This window comes from Athene noctua, chromosome 5, assembly GCF_965140245.1.
Source record: "Athene noctua chromosome 5, bAthNoc1.hap1.1, whole genome shotgun sequence".
In the NCBI taxonomy this organism is placed as follows: Eukaryota; Metazoa; Chordata; class Aves; order Strigiformes; family Strigidae; genus Athene; species Athene noctua.
Window position 1 is genome coordinate 43,295,199 of NC_134041.1, and position 25,788 is coordinate 43,320,986.

At 35.3% G+C, this 25,788-nt stretch overlaps 1 protein-coding gene across 5 annotated transcripts in view; it reads right to left on the reverse strand.

The window, feature by feature from the left end:
* The window catches only part of ADK (adenosine kinase), a 295,940-nt gene that overhangs the window by 84,085 nt on the left and 186,067 nt on the right, over nt 1–25,788 (reverse strand). For 4 of the 5 annotated variants that reach the window (XM_074907206.1, XM_074907208.1, XM_074907207.1 and 1 more), the window contains one exon: nt 4,396–4,566. The exons of the other annotated variant lie outside the window; for it this stretch is intronic. In XM_074907206.1, coding sequence (XP_074763307.1) covers nt 4,396–4,566 — 171 coding nt within the window. The remainder of the gene's footprint in view (nt 1–4,395; nt 4,567–25,788) is intronic. 5 annotated transcript variants of the gene reach the window in all.

The following is a 25,788-nucleotide window of genomic DNA, read 5'->3' on the forward strand; positions in this document are numbered from 1 at the left end:
TGTGTTGAACACAGTTTTATGCCAGAAAACTTAGCAGCATTTTCACTGGCTCCCCAGGTTAAAACAAACACAAAACTACAGACTGACTGCAAGTTCAAAATCAGAAGTATGTTAACCACTGTTACAGTTTTAGATTTACTGTTTTTCCTTGCCATTAAAGAGATTTTTCCAGGTCATTAAAGAGACTCGCCTTTATAAAGGCTAAAAAAGGTTCTTGAAGGTTGTGTTCAAACCACATACATTTGTAGGGATGTGAGGTATTTGATACCTCACTTGAAAATATTTTAAATTAAGGAGGCACAATATAGCATTCCAGTATAACTGTAAGATGAAATGAAGACAAGACCCATTTGATATCTATTGCACACAAAGGCACCCATCTTTTTAAAGCTCAGGATTCATAACTCCAGAACCACCACTAAAGCTATTGTCATTGCTTTTTAAAACATAGAAGTCTGGCATGCAACTTTCTTTCTTTTCAGCACATTTATTGTCACACCAGCATCAATTTCCTGTTGAGCTTGCAAAACCATCTGTCTTTGCAGAACTTCAGTTTACAATCCTGTAATTAATTTGTTCATAGATTGGGTGTTTAGAAGTAACAACTCTTTACACTAGAGAGGAAGAGGATCTAATTTCCAAGAATAACTATTATCTTAGTTTTCTTTATTATATTTGTGCTTTAGAAAAAATCCATGATTTCTCTTCTACACAACCTCCACAACTTTTATGGATCGCTGTACACCGTATACTGGAAGCTATATTGTTTGCTTATGGTTTTTGTTGTAAAACAATAGGTAAGGAGCTCAGCACGTCTGTAATTCTAAAGTTTCTAAATTCTAAAATTTCTTAGCAATGTCCTGCCTACACGTGGGAAGAGAACACAGAAGATCTTTACCACATCAGTATCTTAATATTCTTCCGAGTCATGAATGACTGCCATATGCAGGGATGAATCCTGTGAAAGCTTTGTAGTGTCCCTTGAGTTGTGAAGCCTCCACAGAAAATAAACTCCTATCCAGCTGCACATCTCAAAATACAGACCATTCCCTCCAGTAGTTCCTTCCCTGAGAAGATGCCATTATAACTCACATCTTTTGGAGAGACTGGAAATTGAGTTCAAATTCCTGTGCCCATTATTGACTTTGATGAGTGTATCAGAAGCATCAAGCTTTAGCCCTAACTGGGAAAGTGGAAAGAGGTCTGGGGAAGAAAAAAATGCAAATTTAAGATCCTAGTATAACTGCTGTGTAGGAAACATTCCACAACTCTGTGTAGAGATGTAATTTTACAAGCTTTCACTCCTTTGGCCATTCTGCTGCTGCAAGTTACTTTGAGTTGTAAAACAGGTATTCTAAGGTGAGCTTTTACAGACGAATTAAGCAGCAACTTGTGACAAAGCAGTTATCATCAGGAGATAATTGACCTTATTTGAGAGTTAAGCATCCTGAGGCAAAGTAGAGTGTGCTTAATCCTGGCAGGTTAATTATCCAGTGATTATGGTAGCTTGGAAGGTATTATTGCTGAGAACCATTTACAAAATGACACTATTAAAAAAACCTTAATTTAATAAAAATTAAAAGCAACGACAATAATCAAGTTCTCCAGTCATGTATTGCTAGATAATGACTGCAGAATGGCCCTAATTGGTTAGCAGCAATGAACATATAATTATTCCTATTCTGAATGTTCTGCACTAAATTTATTATATGAAGTACAGTTAATAAGTATCAAAAATCCAAGAAAAGATGTTTGGCTAGTTATAAAGGGATTTAAACAAATGATCACACCGTGAGTGGTCGCTGAGCTAATGCTGAAACTGATACATGTACTGAGTTGTTATCACAGCATTTAGTGTCTCCACTGCATTTAAGGGTATGTTGGCATTTACATTCTAAACTGGAATATTTATTCCAAGAGGTTTATAACTTGCCCATTTTAATTACCATCTGGCTGAAAACTGAAATAACCAATCTCCATTCAGATGTAAATTTTTAAGTAGAAGATGTAATTTAAAATCACTTCGCCAATTGTTTTTAGTTTAGGAATGGCAGCAATTTTGAATTTTGCTGCTCTTGGATGTTTTTGTATTACTCAAAAAATAAACAGCTCGGCACTTAACAATAAAATTGTATTGGTCTATAATGTGAAGATAAATATAGGGAAGAATAAAAATTGTGTCTAAGAGTATTGTTTGTACTAATAAAGTAAAAACCACACCACTTAGTATACCTTGCTTACATGTTAACTTGCACTTTTAGTGTTTAACTAAACTAGCAAAACTGATGGAAAATGTAGCAAAAAGAAATCACAGTAAATGGGCAAAAATTTGGTGTTGGCTAGCTGAAGTGGTTCACTGCCCATCAAGGCATACATAAACACAAAAAAACCTGTATGTACTTGTAGATTAAATTAATATAGGAGAGAAAAAAAAAGGGGAAGCTACTAGAAGGTAGAGCATGTCAGAATGAGCTTCTCTTGAATTTTGCAACTACTCTTTACCATAAACCATATGCAGAGAGCAGAAATATTGACCGTTAAATGATACACCAGCTACTAAAAACTAGAATTACACCATGCCAAGAGCATGGTTTCAAGTCACACAGAAATACAAGAGAATAAACCATTGCAAATAGCATTTCAACAACTCAAAAGCAGCAATGGCCATCTTAAATAGCAGAAAGCAGAGACTAAAAAATGATCAGGCTTTCAACTGATTAGTATAAATAAATCATAAGAGGCTGGTAATCTGAAGTACATATGTATCATACTTTTAAGTTTTAAGGATGATCACTTAAGTTAAAATAGCATCTTTTACCCTGAAAGACAACAAAATGTTTTAGAAATTATACAAAGAAAATGCAGGGATTCTTTCAACTTTAACACACACAACAGTCCTATACAGTATTTTATGACAGCAGGTGAATAATACTATAGCAAACTGAAATGGCAGGGGAAATTAAGGTAGTCTGAATATAATTTCTAAAATTGGGATGTTGCCAGTATAGTGGAATATTGCTTATAAAGTGTGCAAATATACAAGAAGCAACAACCTATGTTTTATCTTCTGAAAAACAGCCTTCTAATGAACCACTGTGATCTGAATTCTCCTAACAGGTCAACGGGGCAATGTTTAAATAAAGGACCAGGAAGGTTTAATCCCAGAAGTTTCTATGAAACCCTTCCACCCAAACATCGACTGGACTTGGTATTACTTAATTTGGGAAATCTAACAAAATTTTTTGGTTGAGATTATACTGCTATTAAATCAAAATGTTCAGTACCATCTTTGTGAAGGGCTACTGTGAAAGACAGAATAAAGGTAACTGCAATAGCAGTAAAATGTCTGGAAAATATTTCTTCTGTATCATTAACTATATTTAAAAAGTTTTCCTTATACTACTGCATCTAAAAACATTGCAATTTTCTTCATTTTAAATTTTTTTTTTTTTTTTTTTTTAAAAAAAAAGTCCTGTATCTGTAACAATGCTAGCCCCTAATGTGGACATATGGACAATTGTGTAAAGAGTGACTTGTGCTGGTGCAACTCCCTATGTCACAACTGGGAATAACCACTGACAGGAGTAAGTCACTTTCCCATTATTTTCCTGTAGTAATGTAGTTATCTTGAGAGAAGCCCACGCTTCATTTAGGTGTGTCACACTTTCCAAGGCTTTTTTAAAGCTTTTTCTGCTGAGCAAACTAATACATATTTAAGAGCACTTTCTGAAGTGAAAAAAAAATCAAAAAGTGATAGCACTACAATGACTGAAAACTGAATTAATTTTGTCTATTACCATGGACTTCCAGGCAGAATTTCATGCAATTTGTTTGCCAACTGTTGCATAGCAAAGATAAGCCTTCCTTAGATGGACTGCCAGCCCATCTACCATGAAATCAATGAGAACCTTCTAAACCAATTAATTGTATGTTAGTTTTCTACCCCCACTTCTCCCCAAAGAGTTGTCTTCATCACAGAAAATGCTATTAATAGCGGCAGTAGGGATATGAAAACAAGTTACAGAACTTCAGCAGCTCTGCAGTAGCCCTTCACATGTTTTCTGCCAGCAGAGAGTTAATTCCTGGGTGAGTACATCATGCGCATGCACAGTTATTACAAAGCAGTCAATGTATTAGATATGTCCTCTTTTAACCTGGAGTAACTCGTTCATGTGTCTCTACACTAGAATGAGCAAGTTGTAAGCCCCTAACAGGCCAAGTGACATCTTTGGCATCTACTGAAATATCACAGTCCTGTGACCATGGATTTAATTTTCTAGTGACACTTCACATGGTCAGTCTCTCTAAATAACAGAGAACCAGGAAGCAGGATCTTGGGCACAAACAGCTAGGTGCAAGAGATAGAAATACTTCAATTACTTTCGTAAGACTCACCGTCTCATTTCCAAAAAGGACGTCGACATAAGGCATGACTTTCATCATAGGCTCTTTGTAGAACTGGCTAATAAATGGTGCAGAAAGATTCAAGCTGAAGATCTTGTTGTTTGCAGAAGCCTGAGCAGCCACTTTTAATACTGCTTCTGGTGACACTGTCAGGAAGAATCCCTGCAAGCATCCAAACAAACCAATGTATGTTATTAATTTCATATTAGGAACCACATGAAATACGCTGCTTCTAGAAGGTCTCCCCAACCCACCCTTGTCATACACGCACACAGATACAAAATTCTGGAAAATACTGCCCTTTCCATTGAGGTATTACAGAGGTGATAAAGCATCTGTATATGCCTGGAATCATAGCCCTCCAAAATTAAACGTAACTCCCTACCTCTGCATTAGTACAATTAGTACCTCTGCATTCCAAGTGCACGCCACTTTCCCATGGCAGCTAAGACTGATGTTCATATTTTAAAAGGTGATATAATTCTAAACACCTCTTTTTTAGTAATAGAGTCAATTAGACTGTGCTGCTTAATTCCAAAGTCCAGTACAATGGCTGTGTACACTGCTAGGGGATTAATGAAATCCCTTGCCTGAAAAATTATTACCTTGTTTATAATAAATATGTTGAGTATGCTGTCATTGTAGTAGTTGTAAATTGTTTTGCAGGAAAAACCTAGGGGCTTTCAGGCTTCCGTACATGTATTTTATTTCCACCCCTTCAAAAAGTATTGTTCTTTATTCTGAATATGAACATTCAAGTAAGTATCAATTGTGAAACAAAATAAATAGAATTTATGCAGAAATGACTATTTGTCCACTAAATTGTACCTGTCAATTTTAACCCTGTATGAAGAACAGTTCAAGGCTGCCATTTTGAATTCAGCACTGCAGATGGTTACCTCAACCGCATGTGTTCCAGGAGTTATGTAAAGAACCCCTACAGTTTCATTAATCTACTAATTAGACAAAGGCTTAGTCTTTACACTAATTGAACAGATTCTGTATGTTTGATTTTTGTAATCCTAAAATCAATTTTACTAACTGTTCTCAAAACTCAGTGAATAATAGTAATTTTCAAGAAAGAGCAGCAACTCTTAAATTTAAGGCCAGAGATAATGTCTAAGGTAACAAACAACTTTGAGAGGAGTCTGATAAAGAAAACACCATCTCAGTCCTATCTGTAACATTGCCACCATGACACTCTAAAAGGTGTAATAAAGAAACAGTCTTATTTTCCAGTTTTTACCCATATTAGTATGTCTTCAGATCACAGAATATCTGTATTTTTATACTGCATACTTCAGCTAACAGATCATCTTAGGCATTCTACTCACTGGAAAAATAATATAATGGAAAGTCTATAGATTAAAGAATACTTAGAAAGTCTTTCTATTTATTCCTCCTTACTCCACGCTCTCCAGTCTTAACAAATACATGATTGATTTCAAAATCTGGGTACAATTTGCTACATGACAATAAAAGTCCAAAGGGCACAAGAATGCTTTGCCTCTTGTGGAGTTACTCAGTACCTTAAACGACTGGAAGCTTGTAAACATCCAAGCTTCTCTGCTATTTTTACATTCTGAAGAATTAAAATGAACAGTTTATATAACATCTCGTCTCCATAGCAATCTCTACCATCTTTTAGTTTTTCATTTAATGAACACAGTTTGATTTTTTAAAAAAGTGTTCCAAACACAAAATAAAAACCTTTCACGGCTAACGTTGCCAATTGTGGATAAATCACAGATTGCTATACAGTGGTCTATGTAAATAGTAACCTGGTTAAATAATTAGGCTTCTTACCAATTTTAGGCTGAAAACTTCATCTGAACTAAAAGAAATCTGATGGTAATTTAGGGAACACTATCCCTGTGAGATCTAACTCAGGCCTGCATCCAACTCCCTTTTCCTTGGAAAGGCAACATAAAAGTACCAAGATGCAGATAGGAGAGTGCTTTTCAGATCCTGCAAAGTAAAGGCCAGGAACTCTCAAAGGCTAGAGCCCTGTCTTCTGGGTTTCCCAAGAATCACTTCTGCCATTTAATTGCATTCTTCTGAGAGTTTTTTAAAACATTTAGAAATTAAGAGTTGTGTGTATGAGAATTCTTTGCCAAGTATAACATTCTTTTGAAAAAAAAAAAAAAGTTATAGCAATGCAAAAAAAATCTTGTAGCAGACAATTTACACAATGGAATTAACAAAGTAGGAAGAAAAAGTATAAAATCTGAACTGACCAGACTTGGGTTTAAAAAAACCTAAGTAGACTCTGCTCCTTAGGTATATACAAATTGAGTTTGTCTCTTATTTTAGTGGAATTCCAATTACAGCTATGGCCAGTATAGTTACAGGAATCCAGCTTTCTAAGTTTGAATCACAACTCGGTATGTCCACCTACTGTAGCATGCTACAATTTTTTACAGGAATGAACTCCATTATATCAAACAGGTTTTCTTATATCTCACTGGGATTCACAACAAAGTCACTCCAGGGCTTCCTTAGAACCAGAGCCTGCAATGCTCTTGCAGCTGACACTGCTTTTGGTCCTGACAGATGTATACACAGGAATGCCTAAGTCAACTACTCCTACCTACTCTAACAACTATTAGCCAACATTAGCTTTGAGTGCGAGAATAAGCATATCTTGGTATCACTGGTTGTATTTCACTAGTAAGAAGTTCTATTCCTTCTAACAAGAAGGTTAAGAGGTCCCTCAGAAGATATTCTGTACCCACCTAGACACCTCAGTCATCTACTTAGAGTTTTGGGAACCTTCGAACCCTCAAAACAACTATAAGGAAAATATCTGTAATCGAAGGATGAGACAGTTAACATACAGAAATTCCAACAGCCTGAGAAAGTTGTGTTGCATATGAAATGAAATTACCATGTATGTATCTATCTTTGTGAAAGAATGTTGTACGTATAAGGACATATAATAAATGGACAGTGCAGTCAAGCAAAGTGAAAGGCAGCAATACTGTACTAAGAAAACTTATTAAACTAATATGTTTATCAGACATACTAGCAGCATGCAGTATTCCTTTGGTGTGCACTGATGGAGAGACTGAGTATACCAGATGCTACTGCTTCATGATGTGCCACTGTTTTCTGCTGCTCAAAATGTAATGAGCTTCTTTTCCATGCCAGAAGGAAGGTACCATTGTGCCACAAGCCAGAGAACAAGACTGAACTAATACATACACACCAGGAAAATAGGATGATAGATACAAGTATTTATATGCATGTTTGTATGTATATACACACACAAAACGATAATTTTGTTATGCACTGTAAGCAGTCCTTCTGTTTAAATATAGTCCTTTGGTGGAGAAAAGGATTTTCCTTGTGGAAGAAAGAGAAACGGAAAAGAAGAAATAAGAAAAACATATTTGTGTATTACAGACACATGGCTATGGGAGATACAGCAGCTTGTAACGTAAGAGCTTCTACAATTCAATATTAAGATGCACATGACAGCAGTAGACAAAGTCAAGAGAGAATATCATATTAATCTCACTTTTACAATATTCAGGAATTCTTTGATTATTTCAAAATATGCCAGGGTACTGTGAATATAGGATACTCGTTTACACTCAACTCTTCTTGTATAGCCATTATCAGAAGGATTTGATGGTTTTACACACAAGCAATTTGCCTTTGCAAGTCATCTCTCTCATTTTTATCCCATGCAGACCCAAAAGGTTTCTTCTGACCTAACTAGCTAGAACAGATGTGAGGGCAGCAAATTAAGGGTGTCAAAAGTGTCAGCAGCACAAAATCAGAGAGTGTTGAAGGACCTCATGAAGCCAGAACAACTCTGGCTTTGGTGAAGGTAATTCTGTGTAAGGTGTTTTGTCTAAACTGAGAAGTCTTGCCATCATTTGTTCCCATGAAATAATGTGCTTGCACTGCATTTGACTGATGTTTGCACAGTGAGAATCAAAGTTATTACTTTTTTTAAGCCAGTGAGTATTTTCTTAAAGCTAAAACTGAAATCTGTGACCCGGTGTGCATTTAGACAAATCCAGGCTAAGACGATAACAAACAGATTTGCAATTTTTGATTTATTACTGTTTAATAGCACAGAAGCAATGCCTGCATAAGAACATACAGAGAAAATAAAAATTAGAATTGTTTTCAAGCCTACTAAAATGCCTTTGCCCTCTCATTCTTCTAGCTCTTCCTCTTTCCTTGCCACTCCCATTTGCAGAGTAGGTTACATGAAAATAACTTTATCGTATGAGTGACAGGATTTTGAACCATAGTATTCTGAGCTGATTTTGAAATGCCATTTGGTAACAATGTAAAATCAATAAATCACAAGTGTGAATCAAAATATTTAACTTTCAGAAACACATATACAACAGTCTGCTGCCATTTCAGACAAATTATATTCTGCCAACATGAAAGGAACACATCATTTAATCCAAAATTATTTTATAGCAAGCATTTACATAAAAATGCAATTATGACGACATCACACTCATCCATCTAAAGGGTGGAATTCTTCAGGCACATAGAAAGTTTGACAGTTACGTAGTGACAGTCCTGATAAATACTGTGATTCAGTAAAGCCCTACAGAAATCATCTAACTTCAAGTATGCTGGCAGTTCCAGTAAAAGAGTGAGACTGCTAAGGTGCCAAAAGAACTTGCTCTGTTAAACAACAGACCTAAGTCAGAGCTTTTGGACCTGGTTAAATTTCCTATATTCTGTACACAAAGAGAACTTCAAGCCACACACTTGGGCCGAAGAGACTTTCCTCAGCTCTACTCTGCCATCAGTCTCATCTGCTGCAGTCTAGCAGAAATATCAGGGCTTGGAAGGCATGAAGCTGCAACACATGGCAATTCTTGGGATGGAGAATGAACCACTAGGTAACTTCTCTAGACAGAAGAAGTCACAGAAGGCTTCCAGGTGCCCTTAAAAGCAGAAGAGACTGAAAGACTTTTGTCTTCTAGCCTCTGAACTTCACGGAGCACAGATTGGGTGCAGTCCATGTCCCACCCCCTGTGAGACAAGGCAATGAAATCATCTTCCTTCAGAACAAGAACCAGAAGGAATCTTCTTGGAATGTTAGAGCAAAAGCTCTTCATCTGTCTTAGTACTTACATGAGTTTAAAAGAGCAGGGATCAATTTAAAAAACTATCTTTAACACTGAAATATCTGAGCATAATACTTGGAAAGTGCAACATTTTCAAGTTAGCAGACAGTGAATCCTTACTTCTTCCTCTGAGTTTTGAGCATTTATACTTTGCAACCTGTTCCTGCTTGAAATTATTTGTTAAATTATATTTCCTTACTAAAATATGACAGAATAGTATCAAATGATACCAATATTAAAATACTCATGATGTGGAAAAACCCTCCAGAAATAATTAACGAAACCCCACAAATTAAATAAACAACGTGACTCTTATTAATGAAGGTGCTTGTGCTTTAAGTCATCTTTTACTTTCTCTAGGAAGGACAAAAGCTCTATATAACTACCCACTTGGGAAATGTTCAGTCTGTAAATTAGTGAAATACATGCACATTATTTTAATCTATGTACCTGTTCTTCATGTAATAGGTCATTTAGGAACTTAGAAAGTACCTACACAGTATCAACTGCATTTGGGAACTATATTTTATCTTGTACTGATCAGCAAGTGGTTACTTAATGAAACAAAACCCGCTGCTTTTCGTCCAGTTCCTACTGGAGACAGTTGTTTTAAATCAGGAAGCAAGGACAGCAAGAATGCAACAATTTCTCTGAGTAATTGTTTCAGCTTGTTCCTGTATGCATTGTTTATTTTTATGAAAGTATTGCTTTATAACTGGAAAATGACTAAGCTGTAAACTATTGTTTTATCATTCTGAGTGGCCAGTGTTTCTGTTTTTGATAAAAGCCAAGTTTCAAACAGTTTTCAGTAACATAGGAAAAAACCTAACTGTCAGTAAATGTGCTTATATTGACCGTGACATTTTTCTCTATGATGGTGCCAACATGTCAGAAGGAAGGGATTGCTTTCAGACTTGAACAGCTTCTTTGTTGCTGAAGTGAACTCTGATTGCTGCCATATTAGTATCTATCAGATTACAACAGTAGCAGAAAACCTCCAATACTTGACATTATATGTTAAAGAAAATAATTATTTTATGTATATATCAGCAATTTCTTTTTAATTTTGCACAATTTGGAAATCTTCTTAAATTGTGATTATTATTGATTCAGTTAAGCACTCTCCAATAAGTTCTTCCAAACCATATTTAGGACAAAATAATTGTGTGACTACTTATGAGATGTATACTCAAAGAGCATGTAGATGAGAACTTTAACAATGAGGTGGAGGCGTAAATGCATATGCGAGAGAGCAGTAATATACCTAGTTTTGGTGTAGGGAAATATCATCCCAAATAAAAAATTCTCCTATTTCCCTAGAAACTACAAAATTAGTTAAGCTCATTTTGGCAAGATGAATTAAGATCTTAAGATGATGGTTTGACATAGCTCCCTAAAGTCTGCCCCTCTGTGAAGAAGCAAAAAATATTCACTCTAAAGTTCAACATACAGCTTTGCGTGAATTTATTAAGCTCAGGGAGTGAGATGCCTGTTTTTACTTATACTGAATTTATAACAAAATATTGGAGGAATTATTAAACATCATTTGGGACACAGGAGTCTAGAGGTTTTATGATTGATTAAAAATTCAACATTTTTTGTGTCTGTTTACCCACTTGCAAAATAGTTATAATGATAAATACACCTCCATTGGCAGAATCAGTGGGAGGTTTAATTACTTAACATTACTGAAATGACAGAAATTCTGTGTTGAAAGGTATTATAAAGTACAGGGTATTACCATCAATAAAATAAAAGCTGCAAATAAACAAACTATGATAAAGACCAAGGCACTTTTCTTGTTTTCTCCTAGAACCCCAAAAAAACTTTGCTACACTTTTTCTTCATTGAAAAGCAATTTAATTCTTATTGTGAAAGCAATGAATCTTAAAATATTTGTTAAATTGCTGATTAAAGAGAGAAACTGTTTCTTTTACCTTTCATTCTCCTAAAATAACTCTTTATCAAAATTAGGGTTGGCTAACCCATCTATTAATACAAGGATAATGTTGTGTTTAGACCAGAAAGTAGAATCAGACACACCAGTTATTGTTTAATGAAACAATAACCAGAAGCCTAAAAATTGGTAATTATATTATTTATGATGTTTAGAACAATGAGATAGTTGATTTTCAATCTTAATTTCCACAATTTTGAGCACAATCCCAGGTTCCCTGTTCTGGCAAATAAGCATTTCAGGAAGTATAGAATAAGGTATGGTTATTTAGGCCCTTGATGATTGTGCAACATTTTCTTTTTTGTGTATGGCTAGTTACATTAATATAATTTGTCATCTCATTAATTATGTAAACATCAACCATATGTTGAATTCATTCAAGTTTGGTGTGTACATAATATTTACAGTGTATTACTAAATTGAGAGAATCTATGTAACTACAAATGCATAGAGAATTTCTCATTCTCTGGACAGTTAATTCTGAGTTTGAAAGCTCTATAAGCAAACATTTAAAACAAGCCTGTTCCTTGGTTATTCATATAGTTTTGAACAAGACAAGAACAAATATGAGTATCTTTTTAATTAAACATTCTTATATCAGCACAATGGTTTATATTATAAATACAGGTAGAACACAGGTAGGCTGAAACAATGACTGACTATTGGTTTGATAGCAGATAATCACCACTGACTGACTGCGCATCAGAAGATGTTGTAAAAATGCAGATTATTTGATATGGTTGTACAAAGCCTTGTGGAGAACTGTTCAAAGCCTGCGTATCAGTACTGCTTACTTAAGAATGTTGGTTTTAACATTCCATGGCCTAAAAATCATAAAAATTCTTCTGCTGTATACATGCAAGAGACTTTTTGATTATGTGACTATGCACACAAATATTGTGACTTTTGCAGTGGAGGACAAAACTAATTTTGGCTTGCCCTGCTGCATTTATAAATATTAGTTTCCCTGCTCATAAAAAAGAGAAAAAAAAAAATCCTCACCAACCTCTTGCTCTATACTAGCATATACTGATATACCTGTGCCCTCAGAGTGTCAGGATTCCCAGGTGATGCAGAGGAATGAGACTGTTACCAAATATAAACAAATACAGGCATGAGTACAATGCCATGAAAAATATGTCATCTCCAGCATGACTTCTATACCTTACACATTTCCCTATCAATAATGTGCTCATGCTATAAAAAGTTTCACTCAAATTCAGGTTAGAAAACAGATATAAGGTATAATAAAACATAGGTTTTTCCCTAAGCACTTTCATATTGAGAGACTTAAGCAGAAATCTTTCTTCCCTCCCCCCAACTACCTTTGAGATCTTGTAAATTATAAGAACATAGCAGCATGGGGATTAAATATTAATCAAAGTCATTACCATCATCATTATAACATATTTCAAGATCCCCAAAGAAAGAGCATATTATTTCACTAATAAAGATCATATCATCAGAAAGACTAAACTGATTAGCATGATAGGTGTGAAGAGAAAAAAAGAAATGATCAAGAGGTAATACAAAAGATTTCTGAAGCTTATTGCACTATTCAAATGCTAACTCACCCTTTAACTGAGTCTGTTTAAGCAAAGCAGATTCACCATGGGCAAAACAGAGCTCCTACATAGAACCACAGAAGCATACAGTGTATTTACAAAATGTAATTTTGCTGAGGAAAAAACCCCAACAAATCACACAACAAAAAAAGAAGGATCCAAACTCCACAAATTATATCAGTGAAAAATCCAGAGCAGCTCTAAAGCTTCAGTGGAGATCTGAATTGATTTGGTGTGCAATAGGGCTACCTAAAGCACAAGCAGAGCACCTGATACTTTGTTCACAGGATGACTTATTATTTGCATTAAAGTAATGACAAGTTTTATGGAATAATAGGACTTTTGCTATTTGGAAATTAAGGTGAAAATGATTAATAAAACAAATAGTCTCTCCATCTTCCCAGTGTATTTGCTAGCTCATTTTAAACATCCTACATGTCCTTATGATTAATTTAATGTATAAGCACCACTATTGCATAAAATTAAGTGCATAGTAAAATAAAATGCTCAGAACTAAAAAAGTAATTGGCAAAATAATAAAGGATGTATTTCTTTCAATTTCTTCTGGCCTACCAAGTTTAAAAGTAAGTGTGTTAACATTTCCCTTTAAGTATCACTCTTCTCACAACTCTAGCCCCAGAACCACAATTCCAAAAAGAATTCTTTCACAGCAAATGTAACATTTACTGTGAACATGCAATTAAGTCCTAATCACTTAGATTAATTACCACATCAGGGTTTACAATAAAACATTTATTGCTCACACTTCCACACATTAAAATTAATTATTTAAAAGAACATTAATGTTATTGCTTGGACTTTTAATTTTCATTATATAAAGACTGTTGAATGACTTTGTTTCTGAATACACAAATAAATGAGGGTCAGGACCTATGATAATTCTAATAATTATTAAGAAAGATAGTTGAAATGTGGACAGTTGGTGAACTCTAAACAAAGATATTTTCACTTAGTTTGGGTAATAACAATTTACTGTGGAACACGTTCAATACAATGAACTATGTAAGTGCCTAGTATTATTACAGTCTGAATGAGTACTTTCTTCAAATTCAAATTGCGGGGGAATACCCCTAACAATTAGCTTTTTAGAGCCAAATAATACTTACATTAAGTTCCTGTTTCTAATGAACTCATGAGCTCACACCTTTCAAAAGAAACCCACTTTTAATAGCAGGATCACTATTGTAACCAGGGAGAGTAGTGTTTGTCTTTTACTCCCAGATCTTATAACCCGAGAGAAAACTTCTCTGTTAAGACACTATTTTCTATAATGCCATATTGTGGGAGTAGCAAGTTTCAGCAGGGCCTTCAATTTGCACTACTATTCAAGATGCTTGAATATTCTAAGTTTTAATTTTCTACTGAGTATTTTCCATACCTCTCTATTTGAAAATTACTCCACTGTCACATTGTTTGCCCACCTTTCACAGAAAATCAGACTACAGGTACAGAAAATATGACTGAGCAAACATTTTTTTCCATCTAACTAAATTGTGTAGTATTTTAAAAAACAGTTTTAGATCAATAAGAGATCAAGTGAGGTGGTCAGTCTAAGGCAGAGAACTAACCTTTCTTGATGCAGAATACCTCCGCATTTTCAAGTAAAATGGTTTTGAGAAAAGGAAACCCCTGAAACTTAGTGAGCAAATACCTATTTGTTCCTTAAGAATGTGCGGCCTGTGACAACACCCCTTTAGCCACCTTAGGAGTAGAAGGCACCCATGCAGCTTCTCAGGCTTTATACTATCCAAGTTCAATAGGGTGAAGGTACATTTTGCATCTGTTGTGGTGTGTTTAGTACTAAAATGTTCACGTGAGGTACATCTTCCGATAGGAACACTTGCAAATCACAGATATGCCACTAAAACCACCAGTGTCTGGCAACATGGAATTCGGGAAATACCGAAGGAAGCTGCTCACATATATATATATATATTGTGATGCAATTTTTGATGGTAGGATTACATGCTACTGATTTTAAAAACACTGTGTAATGTTACACCTTTTTTCTGCAACAATAGAAACATGGGCAGTATTTTTTACTTAATGTATGACAGACAAATGGATTTTGTAAACTGTCATTTAAATGAGAACTTACAGTTCCAAATCAATTTACAGATTAAGAACAACAAACCAGAATACAAATAACAATTAAAAAAATCACTGGTAATTGGTAATTTGTGACTTCCTTTGGACTCATTTAAGCCTCTAAAACTGTTACTTCATGGAAAAAACTTTACATTCAAGGAGATATTTCAAACGTGGCAATTCTAGTTTTGGAAGACAGGCCTAACCCCTTGAAGCACCATCTCTCCTCTTTGTTAGTGCTCAGATTAGTTTGTCTGTTTTAACTAAATTTCTTTTTTGAAATGTTGATGTGTACAGGGAAAGAGAAGAGAGATTTATATGAGTTAATGTTCTTAAAAAAATGTATCTGAAATGATATAATTCAAACAAACCGTTTTTGAAACTCACAGGAATTTTAAAATATTTGAAGAAATTTTACGCAGAAAAAGAATTTTCACAATAGGGGGTCAAACACTAGAATACCCTTAGAAATATTCAAAACAACTGAACATAAAGCAACTGTGTAAACTTCAAATTTGCTCTACCAAACCTCTGGTGGTCCATTCCAACCTGAATTATTCTAGAAGTCTATGATATACTACATCTGCATGTATTTGAAAATTACGGACAAAAAAACCATGGACAAAGCATATAGTCTCCAATGTTCTATCAGCTTCTAGGAGAGTATTTCAGAGCAGAGCATCCCCAATACTGCATATACCTCCAACAATCATATAAGAAATTAGTTATTTTACTCAAAAATAAACAACATTAAATGTATATACTTTGTAAATGAGCCACGTAAATGCATTAGGAACAGAATAACACTTTAGAAGTTAAGGTCCTCCTGTGGCCCTTCAATTTCAAAAGGAGCCTCTCTGAATTCCAAATTATGAAGTCAATGAGATCTTAATAATGCCTACAGCCCTATATGTAGACAGTCTTTTAGACAGGAATGAGCTTTGCTACAAGAACATTAATTACGAAAAAAAATTTCCCTGCTCTTTTGTGTCCTTTACTTGAATCTCTGCCTATCCAATTTGTGTCTTTGAAAACACAGAGAATAAGAAAAATAGATACTAAAGCTATAATAATTTACTTAGCAGTGTAAACTTATGTGCCAATTATTACACTATCACCATGATTTTCTAGATTAGAATATCAATGAATAAGTTTAACATATCGGACACATATAAATAAAGACAAATGAAAAAGCACTCCTTTTCAAATCAGCTTTTAAGCTCATGTTTTAGTGCGTTTATAAGAAAAGGAAGTTCGGATCTCTCAAAATCACCTCCTCAGTTCTGAGAGTTTAAATCCATTCTTTATGCTAAATAAACATAATTTCTATTTTTTTAACAGCCAAACTAGAATATTTTGGAACTGTATAATAAATAACTTTATTTTAAGGAATGAAAATTATTGGTCCATGTCAAAGCAAAATGCAGCATGCATTCCTCAAAGCAAACATGGAAAGTTGCTGTCTCAAGTTTTTGATATATTTTTATGTATCTAGCTAGATCAATGGCATGCCTTCATTTATAGGAAAGTCCAGTGATTTGGTATTTATTGGAGCTTGCTCTCTCTTCAAAACAGCTAGCTATGGAAATCCAGCATTTTCTCTTTACTCCTGTTCCTGCAATAGCTCTTAATCCACATCTATGGTCCAGCCCAGCCAGTAGTCTAGTAAGAAACAAAACACTGGCAGAGTGGTATCAAACACTTCTACAAATAACAGGAAAAGAAAGTGATTGATGGTACCTCCAAAGCAGAGTTCAGAAGCCATGGGTAAATAGTTCACATTTCTTCAGCTTTCTAATACTTAGAGCTCTAATTTTCTTCAGGAAGGGCAGTGGAGACACACATCAACTGTTTTTAGAAAACCTTTCCTGGAAACCAATATCTATATGATGCTATTTAGAACATCTTCCGCAGAAGAAAATTAAGCTTAAGAAGCTCCCTTCTGAAACAGATGCTTGTAGGCCACTATAAATCACAGGACAACGCATTTCTCTCTCCAATAGTCAAGTTTATCCATGGTAATAATTGTTGTGAATCAAAGGGTTAAGTAGTTGGTAATGACATGAACCACAAAAAAAAATTACTTGACAAGATTCCACCCTCATTCCAATCTCTACCAAAGTGTCAAATGTAATTATAAATTTTCACCAAAGATGTCAGATTCTTATGTTAATCTTTGCACAATCTGACATTGCCATTCTTCAACTTTTATGGATGTGAACAGTTATCACTTTGTTTGTATGTCACCACAGACAACATAATCAATAGTTTTCATATCTTTCTGTTCATACTTTTTGTTAAAATGAATTTTGTGAGTGCTGCTTACTTTTGTTCCACTATGAAACTTGTTACTGCTTGAATAGAGAGTACTTAATCTCAACAATAAACATTATAATGTATGATAAAGCAGTCAGGAAAAGAAAAGGTTCAACATTTTTTTCCAGTCCCCACTTTAACATACTCTGTTCTTATCAAATTAATATCTAACAACAGTGACAAAAAAGCAACACAATGGATGGCTTTGTTCACTTTAGATGTACTAATTTGAAGCACAAACTGCCTTTCACTCCTTTTCCTTTTATGCTCTATATTTCTGTAGTAAGAAAATCTTCCTCCATAAAACTCAATGCAAAAAAATTGTAACTGGAAATAACTGGTCTACAAAATATTACCTGTCCTCATCAACAATTTAAACAGGATCCACAAACAAATGGATTGCTTGTTTATTGTTTCCACATTCAAAGAGCCACCAGGCAGGCTGGAGAGGTATTCTTTCTAACCTGTCACTCAGGCGAAAGTACTATGCAGGCACCTTCAGCTCTTCCTGCAGTTCTACAGCAAAACTTCTCAAGGTCTGAACACAATCAGCACAGTTGCTCTGTACCGCAAATGGACACCAACAGATTTTCATAAAAGTTGCAAAATGGCACTCGTTGAAAATTGTTTGACAGTGGCTCCTGTGAAGGTAAATTGATCCTTGATATGTCTACTCATATACCTATTCTCCATGGATGCTATGAAGCATCAAGACTTCAAAAAAAGGTATTTTTTTTAAATCAGTGACCAGGGCACAAAAATGAAATGTAAAGAGGAGAATAAATTTCTTGCTGTCATAGGCTTTACATTAGCTTTTACAAATGAGCACCACTCTGCCAACAGTGAAACTGGTCCCGATTTTGTAACATTTGCTGAACTTGAGTTTAGAGATTGACTTTCTTGACATGCAGTCTGATGGGAAATTTCCCTTCTAGACACCAAAACAGACAAAACCGCTCCAACAGAAAGATCTTATTCTGAATATGATGATTTAGCTTAGGTTTTAGACTTTAGCTTGACCAAATGAATATTTCATACACTTAATATCCAACAAAGAGAGTCAAGACTTTTTGTTGCCAGCACCCAACTGATTTCTTCCAGTGTGAACTAGAACCAGTTAAAGTCTGCTTCATCCACGCCTTCCTAGCTTAAAACTGATATACATAATCATACGAGAATATGCTTATGTCACCTAACTGCTAGGTTTAGCCAGAGGTAATTACTGTTACTTATTAGAAACTGCAGCCCTTGTCTAGAAGCAGAGAAATTATACGACTCCTCCTTGAATGAGAACCTCAGATCCATGAAGCTATGTACTTAACTTTGTAAATCCAACAGTACTGAAGTCTAGTCTAATGCACATACACAGCCTCTGAGTAATAACACCACGGTATGGTTCAGGCTGCTGAAAAAGCAGATTTCAGAGAATGTGTTGCAGCACAGCAGTACTTCATCATATGTGTAAGAAACAAGAGTCTGAGGTGTTTTCTGACCCTATTTACTCCTGACAAATTGCATTCAGATGTGTCAGAGTTGCAGAAGTCTTCCTGTGAAGTTGCTTTTCCAGCATCTACTCTCGACAACAATGATTGCTTGTTATCTCATGTACCTTGCCATATCGCTGTCCACTTTAATCTCAGAGTAAAGGAACTTCAGAATATTCACTGCGAATAAGTGTCCTTGGAAAATATTCAACAATTTCAAGTCTGTATGATACATTTTAGAATTTAGATATTTAATAGCACTGATGACTCGCAATTTTCCACAATTACCATCATAATCATTCTATGTTCTGAGAAAAGGATACATATGACAAGGAGCTGTTTGAAAAATTAAACTTTTATAAAATATCTTCTGAGTGTCTGACATTTTGATACAGTAATACTTTGTCTGCTTTTCTGACTGCCTGTTACAAATTTGTATTTGCTTTTGGATATTCTTCTTATGGCAAAAGAGTCTGTTCTAAGATTTGTACCTTGGTTTTACTACAGTGAATTATGTATCTATTCAGAGATCATGCTCTCCCAAATGAACAAACATCCAAGCCTGCTAAAATAGTCTGCCAACATACTGTGAAGATCTGGGAAATGGCACACCCTCACAAATGCCAGATGTAATTCTGCCCACAAGAAAAGTCAGATGGATTCCTCCAATAAATTCCTACTTCTTTTGTCTGCCTCTTGGTTGATATATGATACCACTGCAGATGTATCCAATTTTATTAAAATTTGTCCCACCAGCTCCCTTCTGAAAGGAAAATTTTCAAATTTATCCTGAGTTTGTACACATTTTGTCATAAGTTGTTCCTAAACTGAAACCCAAGTGTTAAGTTTTATTACAGTTAGTTCAGCGGGGTCTGTATCTGGTCAGACAATCTTTTGTGTTTGTGATTTTAAGAGACAGCTATATTTTACTAAAGTTCTTGAATGCTTGGGCTCCCATTTCGGTATTTTTTTTCAGTTACCACATGGCTGAGTTTGAAAATTAACATAACTAGCAGTTAAGTTCAAACACCAAAACTTCCCACAAGACTACATACAAGAGACAAAGATCTTATCACAGTCAGCTCTTCAAATCCTAGCCGAAGCTTTGCTAAAGAACTGAACTGTAAGAATAACATTCTTTAGTGTTTAAAGCTTTATACAGAAGGCTTTTCCTAAATGAGTGGCTAATAATCTACTTCCAACTATGGAGATACCGGTAAATCTGTTCTTAAAGATGTCATATAATTCCTCCATTTCAAAGACATACCTAATGTTAAAAAGTAAACTCACACAGTTAAAAGCCCACAAAATTGTCTATGGTCTTTGCTGAATTTGATACTAATAAAATTCTGAACTATTCCAAAAACATCATGTCCTAAAAATCATCATGTGGTAGAAAAGTATCCACTAGAAAGTTTAAAAAAAGGAGCAATTCAAAGTAATTTTAAAAAAATCTTTTTGAGTGAATATTTACTATGAATTTAAGCACAATAATTTACAAGTAGTTTTACATACTAAGAGAACAACTGTAGTTGCTACACATTTAAGATTTTCCTAAGGGGACATTCTTAGGAGGCTGGATCAATATTTTTTGAATTGGGAAGTACTGAGACTTGACATCAGGCTAATATTAAACAATCTTCCACTGAATTATTCACACATTTAAAGACTGATGAAATAACTCCATATAAATACATCCACAAACCAAAATACAGATATACAAACACAGTGTTTGTTCTGCAGGTACAGCAACTAAGCTTCTAACTCAACTTCTCTTTGTGTAGTATTACTACCCTTTAGAAAAGGGGGTGTTTTGTTTCTAAAAATGATATTTTTGGCATTATGCCCAAATTACTTAAGATATTGCCCAACAGTCATTCTCCCACTCCCAGTCATTCATTTTGTTACTAGTGTTTGCAGAGAATGATGATCTAGAATGTCTTTTATGGTTAAGTTTTTGCATCCCACTTTTTTCCTTCTCAACTAAGTATATTATAGTTTGATTCTATTCACATTTAAGGGATCTCAGAGCGTAAAAGTTAGTGATGCTCACTGGGAGATATTTTTCTGCTTGGAGATATAGAAAGGAAAAATACTGTGTGAGAAACAGGGAGATAAATTTTAGCACAAGGGTGAAAATGAATTGGGGTAACTCTTTTTGTCACTGTGGTGTCACAGCTGGTCCTGTGATAGATGAATCTTAGCCTGCATATGAAATGAATATACACTAAAAACTTTATTAATAGGAACTATTAATTACTTCAAGATGATAACATACCTTGGATCTAAATCAGATGCCGCTCAAGGGCACACTGGGGATAACTAATGTTGTCTTTCTCATGTGAGAAAAATAAAGATTCTGTATATTTCGTTTCTTGCACAAAACTATCCAAAAGCATATTGGGGCTTCCCATAGAAACGGAAAACCTCTAAAAGGGGCCTTTAAAGTTGGCAAAACCAGCAAATTTAATCTATCCACTTTCTTTTGACCTTTAAACCTGACCTGAAAAAAGTGTTCAGCAACATAAATTTGATCTCTGAAGGCCTGCTGCAGATCTCATTTTCTGCTGTTTTTCCATTAGGCATTTATGGGGCTTGCTGGTGTTACAGGGGACTAGTAAAATGTCGAAGTAATCCTGCAGTTCCTGTGTATGAATTCAGCTTTTCCCTATGAGATGATAACATTTTTTTTCCCCTGCCAAGGCTTTTTCAGATACTGGAGTATAAGACTAATACCATAGGTGTGATGTTATTTTTTTTGCATTTGGTAACATTAACCAGATCTAGCAGTTCAAGTGTTGAAACAAAAGAATTCTTTTTTGAGCCAATAAGGTGGCTTGGTGCACATCTGCACTAATTGAAATCACAGCATGGTTTTTCAGGATAGGAATTGTATCCAAAGCATACAGAGGATTTGAAGATCTTGGTTGTGTGTTTGTACATTCTCTTAAGTGCAGAGGAAACCAGCTGCTTCCATTTATAAACTGTGCTGATACATGTGCCTCAATGTACCAATGACATAATGTGCAACTCAGCAAGCTAAAGGTTTGCCAACTGTTTTAATAGGAAAAAGGAAAGGATGGGTATAGAAGGTAAGACAATAGAAAAGAATTTATGATAAAGGTATCTAATTTTCAAGTAGCACATTTTGTATTTTATAGTAATTTACCTTATAGTAGAATTGACCACGTTCTTCTTTCTGAAGTGTCTTCTCTCAACTTTCGTAACTTTTCCCTTTTTTGATGCTTGGATCTCTTTAACAACTCCTTCAGCACATCTTTTAAAAGATCTTCCTCAGTGTTACTGAATATAGTTACACAGGTTGGTTTAAGACATCTTTACACTACCTCTAGCTCTAGTCTATTTCCAGGTAATATTACCAAACACATTTCTTTACGGAACGGGTTGTTAGGCGTTGGAATGGCGTGCCCAGGGAGGTGGTGGAGTCCCCAGCCCTGGAGGTATTTAAAAGTGGGGTCAACATAGTGCTGAGGGATATGGTGTAGTTGGGAACTATCAATGTAAGGTTAATGGTTGGACTGGGTGATCTTCATGGTCTTTTCCAGTCTAGATGATTCTGTAATTCTGTGATTTAAGCTGATGGTGGAAGGACCTTTCTCCCTCCCTGTCTCTCTCTGTGTTCAAGTCTTGATTTATTCTGTCCAAGCTGAGACCCACACTTTCAAACCACATTCTCAATTCAAATCTATTTTAGGACTTGGTTTTAATTCTTCTAATAGTTTCTGCATAACATTTCTTTTACTTTTAGTCACACAGCTTAAACTGACCAGACATCACCTTATTTCAACTGACCTTGAAAAAGAAATAATTTCCATCCTGTATCTAATCAGATCACTTTCCATTCATCTCCTTCTTGACTGCATCAAGTATTCAGTACCTGGCTCCTCTTTCCGGCTTTCCTACCCATCTTAAACGAGATTATCTGTGAGCACTTACCACTTGCTACTTCACTTTTGAAACAGTTAGCTATGTGCTTTTATTCCATTCTGTCCCACAAGCAGATGAAGTGCTTCTCATAAGCCTCTCCTTTTCCAGATCCATTATAGAACTTTTACCACCAGTGATTCTGGGATACTCAGACCAACATCACTGCTATGTTCTTATTTCCATGTGCTTTCCCTACTGCACGCTTTACAACAGGAAATATTTCTTTGAGTAGCACGCCAACGGGGCTTGGATCTGTCATTAAGGCTCCAAGGCACTAAAATAATAGGATGAAAAAAGAAAAAGTTAAGTTTGTATGACAGGTTGTAGAGAAGGTTCCAGGGACAGAGAGGAGAGAGAGAAGGGTTTGACTGTGTGTTTCCTTCCTCTGTACTCACATAATACCGACCAAAGTCAGTCCTGTCCACACTTTGCAATTGTAGTAAAACAACAGAAGAAATGGAGGGGGAATAGTTCTAATTATTTTGTTAAACAGGAAAAATAAGATTAATCATTATCAATTGATGAATTGATCCTGGAAAATCATAAATGCATTTCCATTCCAGAATGAAGCACTGCACAGAAGAGGGATGTATAACAAAGACAATTAGGATTCTGACATTCTCACAAGAGAAGTAAAATTTGATTCAATCAGTGACTGAATTTCAGTACCAGCACTTAAGATAACAATTAAGATTGTGGCCACATACAATCATAAGCGTTCCTTTCAAAAAAATTTCATATAATTAAAGGTGCTAGTTTCCACATCAAATTCCACTTTGGATGTGGTTAAATTCCATCTTGGTTAAGTATTTCCTGTCTATTTAATTTCATCCTGTAGATCCAGCTGCACATAGTTATTCCACACTTCCTGTCCTAAACTATCACATAGTGCTGTTGTGAGTCATTGAGCAGCTTCATTCTTTTTGATTCTTTATGTGATGTATCAATTATGTCATCTAGAAAGTGCTTTGAGTCTGAGAAGTTACCAGAAATGTCAGGTTATATGCCTAAAAAACAACATGTAGTGCAAACTTTAAAAACTGCCAACTTTTAAAAGGTAATATAAGCCAACTAAGGATTGGTAGATTTTGGCAAATTATGCAGAGTCCACTAAAAAATAAAAGCCAAATAAAAAATTAATTCCAGAACACAGTTTTCAAAAAAGTTACTTCAATTTTCCTCATAAACGGGCTGCAGTTTCTATGGTAGCATTAAGAAGAAAAACCAAGGAGATTTAGAAATAATTATACAAAACTAAAAAACTGATAAATATATTTGTCCATATTTCGTCTCTTTCACTTAAATAAAAAGTAGGTGACAAAACCAGAAGTATGCCCTGTCAATCACTTCATAATACCCTAGCACTCTTAACAGCTCACAAAGGACTAGAGAAACTGACTCCTCAGATAACACCTGGTCTAAAAGCCTTAAAAGCATTTAAAAACCCTGATCAATATATAAAACTGAACGACACATAATCCCCAAAAGGAATCAAGTCACTTTTATTCTGCAATCAGAGGTAGCAATAGAAGCTCTTGACTGCCAAAGGACTTCTTACCAGCTCTGACAGACTTGGTAAACCTAAGGTGTTGTGTTTGATTTTTTCATTTGGGATTCAGTCATATAATTGAGTATCAGTTGTTCATATTATTCTTTTATTCCCCCAGTTAGACAACTAAGGCCTCTGTGAACTGAACTCAGAAACCAGGATTCTTTGACAAGCAGAATGACAGAAGCCATCCCTTAAAATCTTCTATTGTTACATGCAGGCGAAAGCAAAAGAAATAGTGGTCTATCCATGAACAAGTAACAGGTAACACTCAAGACCACGACTGGAATTGCTGATGTTTCTAAGTGTTCTCCCTGGGTGCCTCATACATGCAGTACTTCCCCAGCCACAGGCACTAAGTATGAAACAAGAAAAATGGTTTTGAAGGACACAAATGTATTTGTCAGTGTGGGTAAGTAAAGCAACAATATATCTCAACTAGCGATGAGTAAAACATTCATCCACATGGGAGCCGTCCCATAACTCATCGTCTACAGCCTGAATAACCAACAGGAAAATTTACCTGAAGATGGCTCCAATTTCCATTGCTTTAAACCCTCATTTCTGGTTTTACATCTGAGCATTAGGCCCAAACACCTGAAGTATGTTTGTTCAAGGCAGTAGGGAAGTTCAGGCAGGCATACAGGGAAGGGATGTCCATTCTTGTACTGAAGCTGCATCACCCAAGCCTCTGTGTTACAACAGTGATAGGATCGACTCACAAGAACTCAATTACCAATGATGGAACTTCAGCAAAAAAATTCCTCTCTTGACTGTACCACACTGATGAGTAAACTCAGCTATACCTGAATCAATCATCTGCCTCAATCTCCCCCTTTCCAAAGGCTGACAAGGGAAGTCCTCAGTGTGTATCATCTCTAGCCACATAATCTACCGATTGGCACACGGTTCCTGTGAGGAAGTAAAAATGGCATGGATGGGATTTTGGCAGAATGCTTCCTCCTGATATTGATTGTTTATTAAAAGGAATAAACTCTTCTTAGTATATATACACTACCAATTACAAATTTAGCTCTAGTTAAGACAGGCCCGTGAACATCACCGTAAGAATTCTGCATGGAAGTTTTATATAATTGAAGACTAGTTGGTAACTACCTTTTTCCCTTCTTAACCAACAGTTAGGAGTAGTGAACTTCTTATTCTAGTTTAATCCTACAAAACTTAGACAAGGTCCATCTACACAGCATTGTCATTTTTTTCAAGAAACCTAGTTATAACATTGCTTTGACATTGTTAACAAATCTAGATTCATCACTCAAATGGGTTTGAACCAAACTTATGTTCTTAAACAAGCTGGTGCTCACTGTGTCTCAAAACCAAGGTAAAC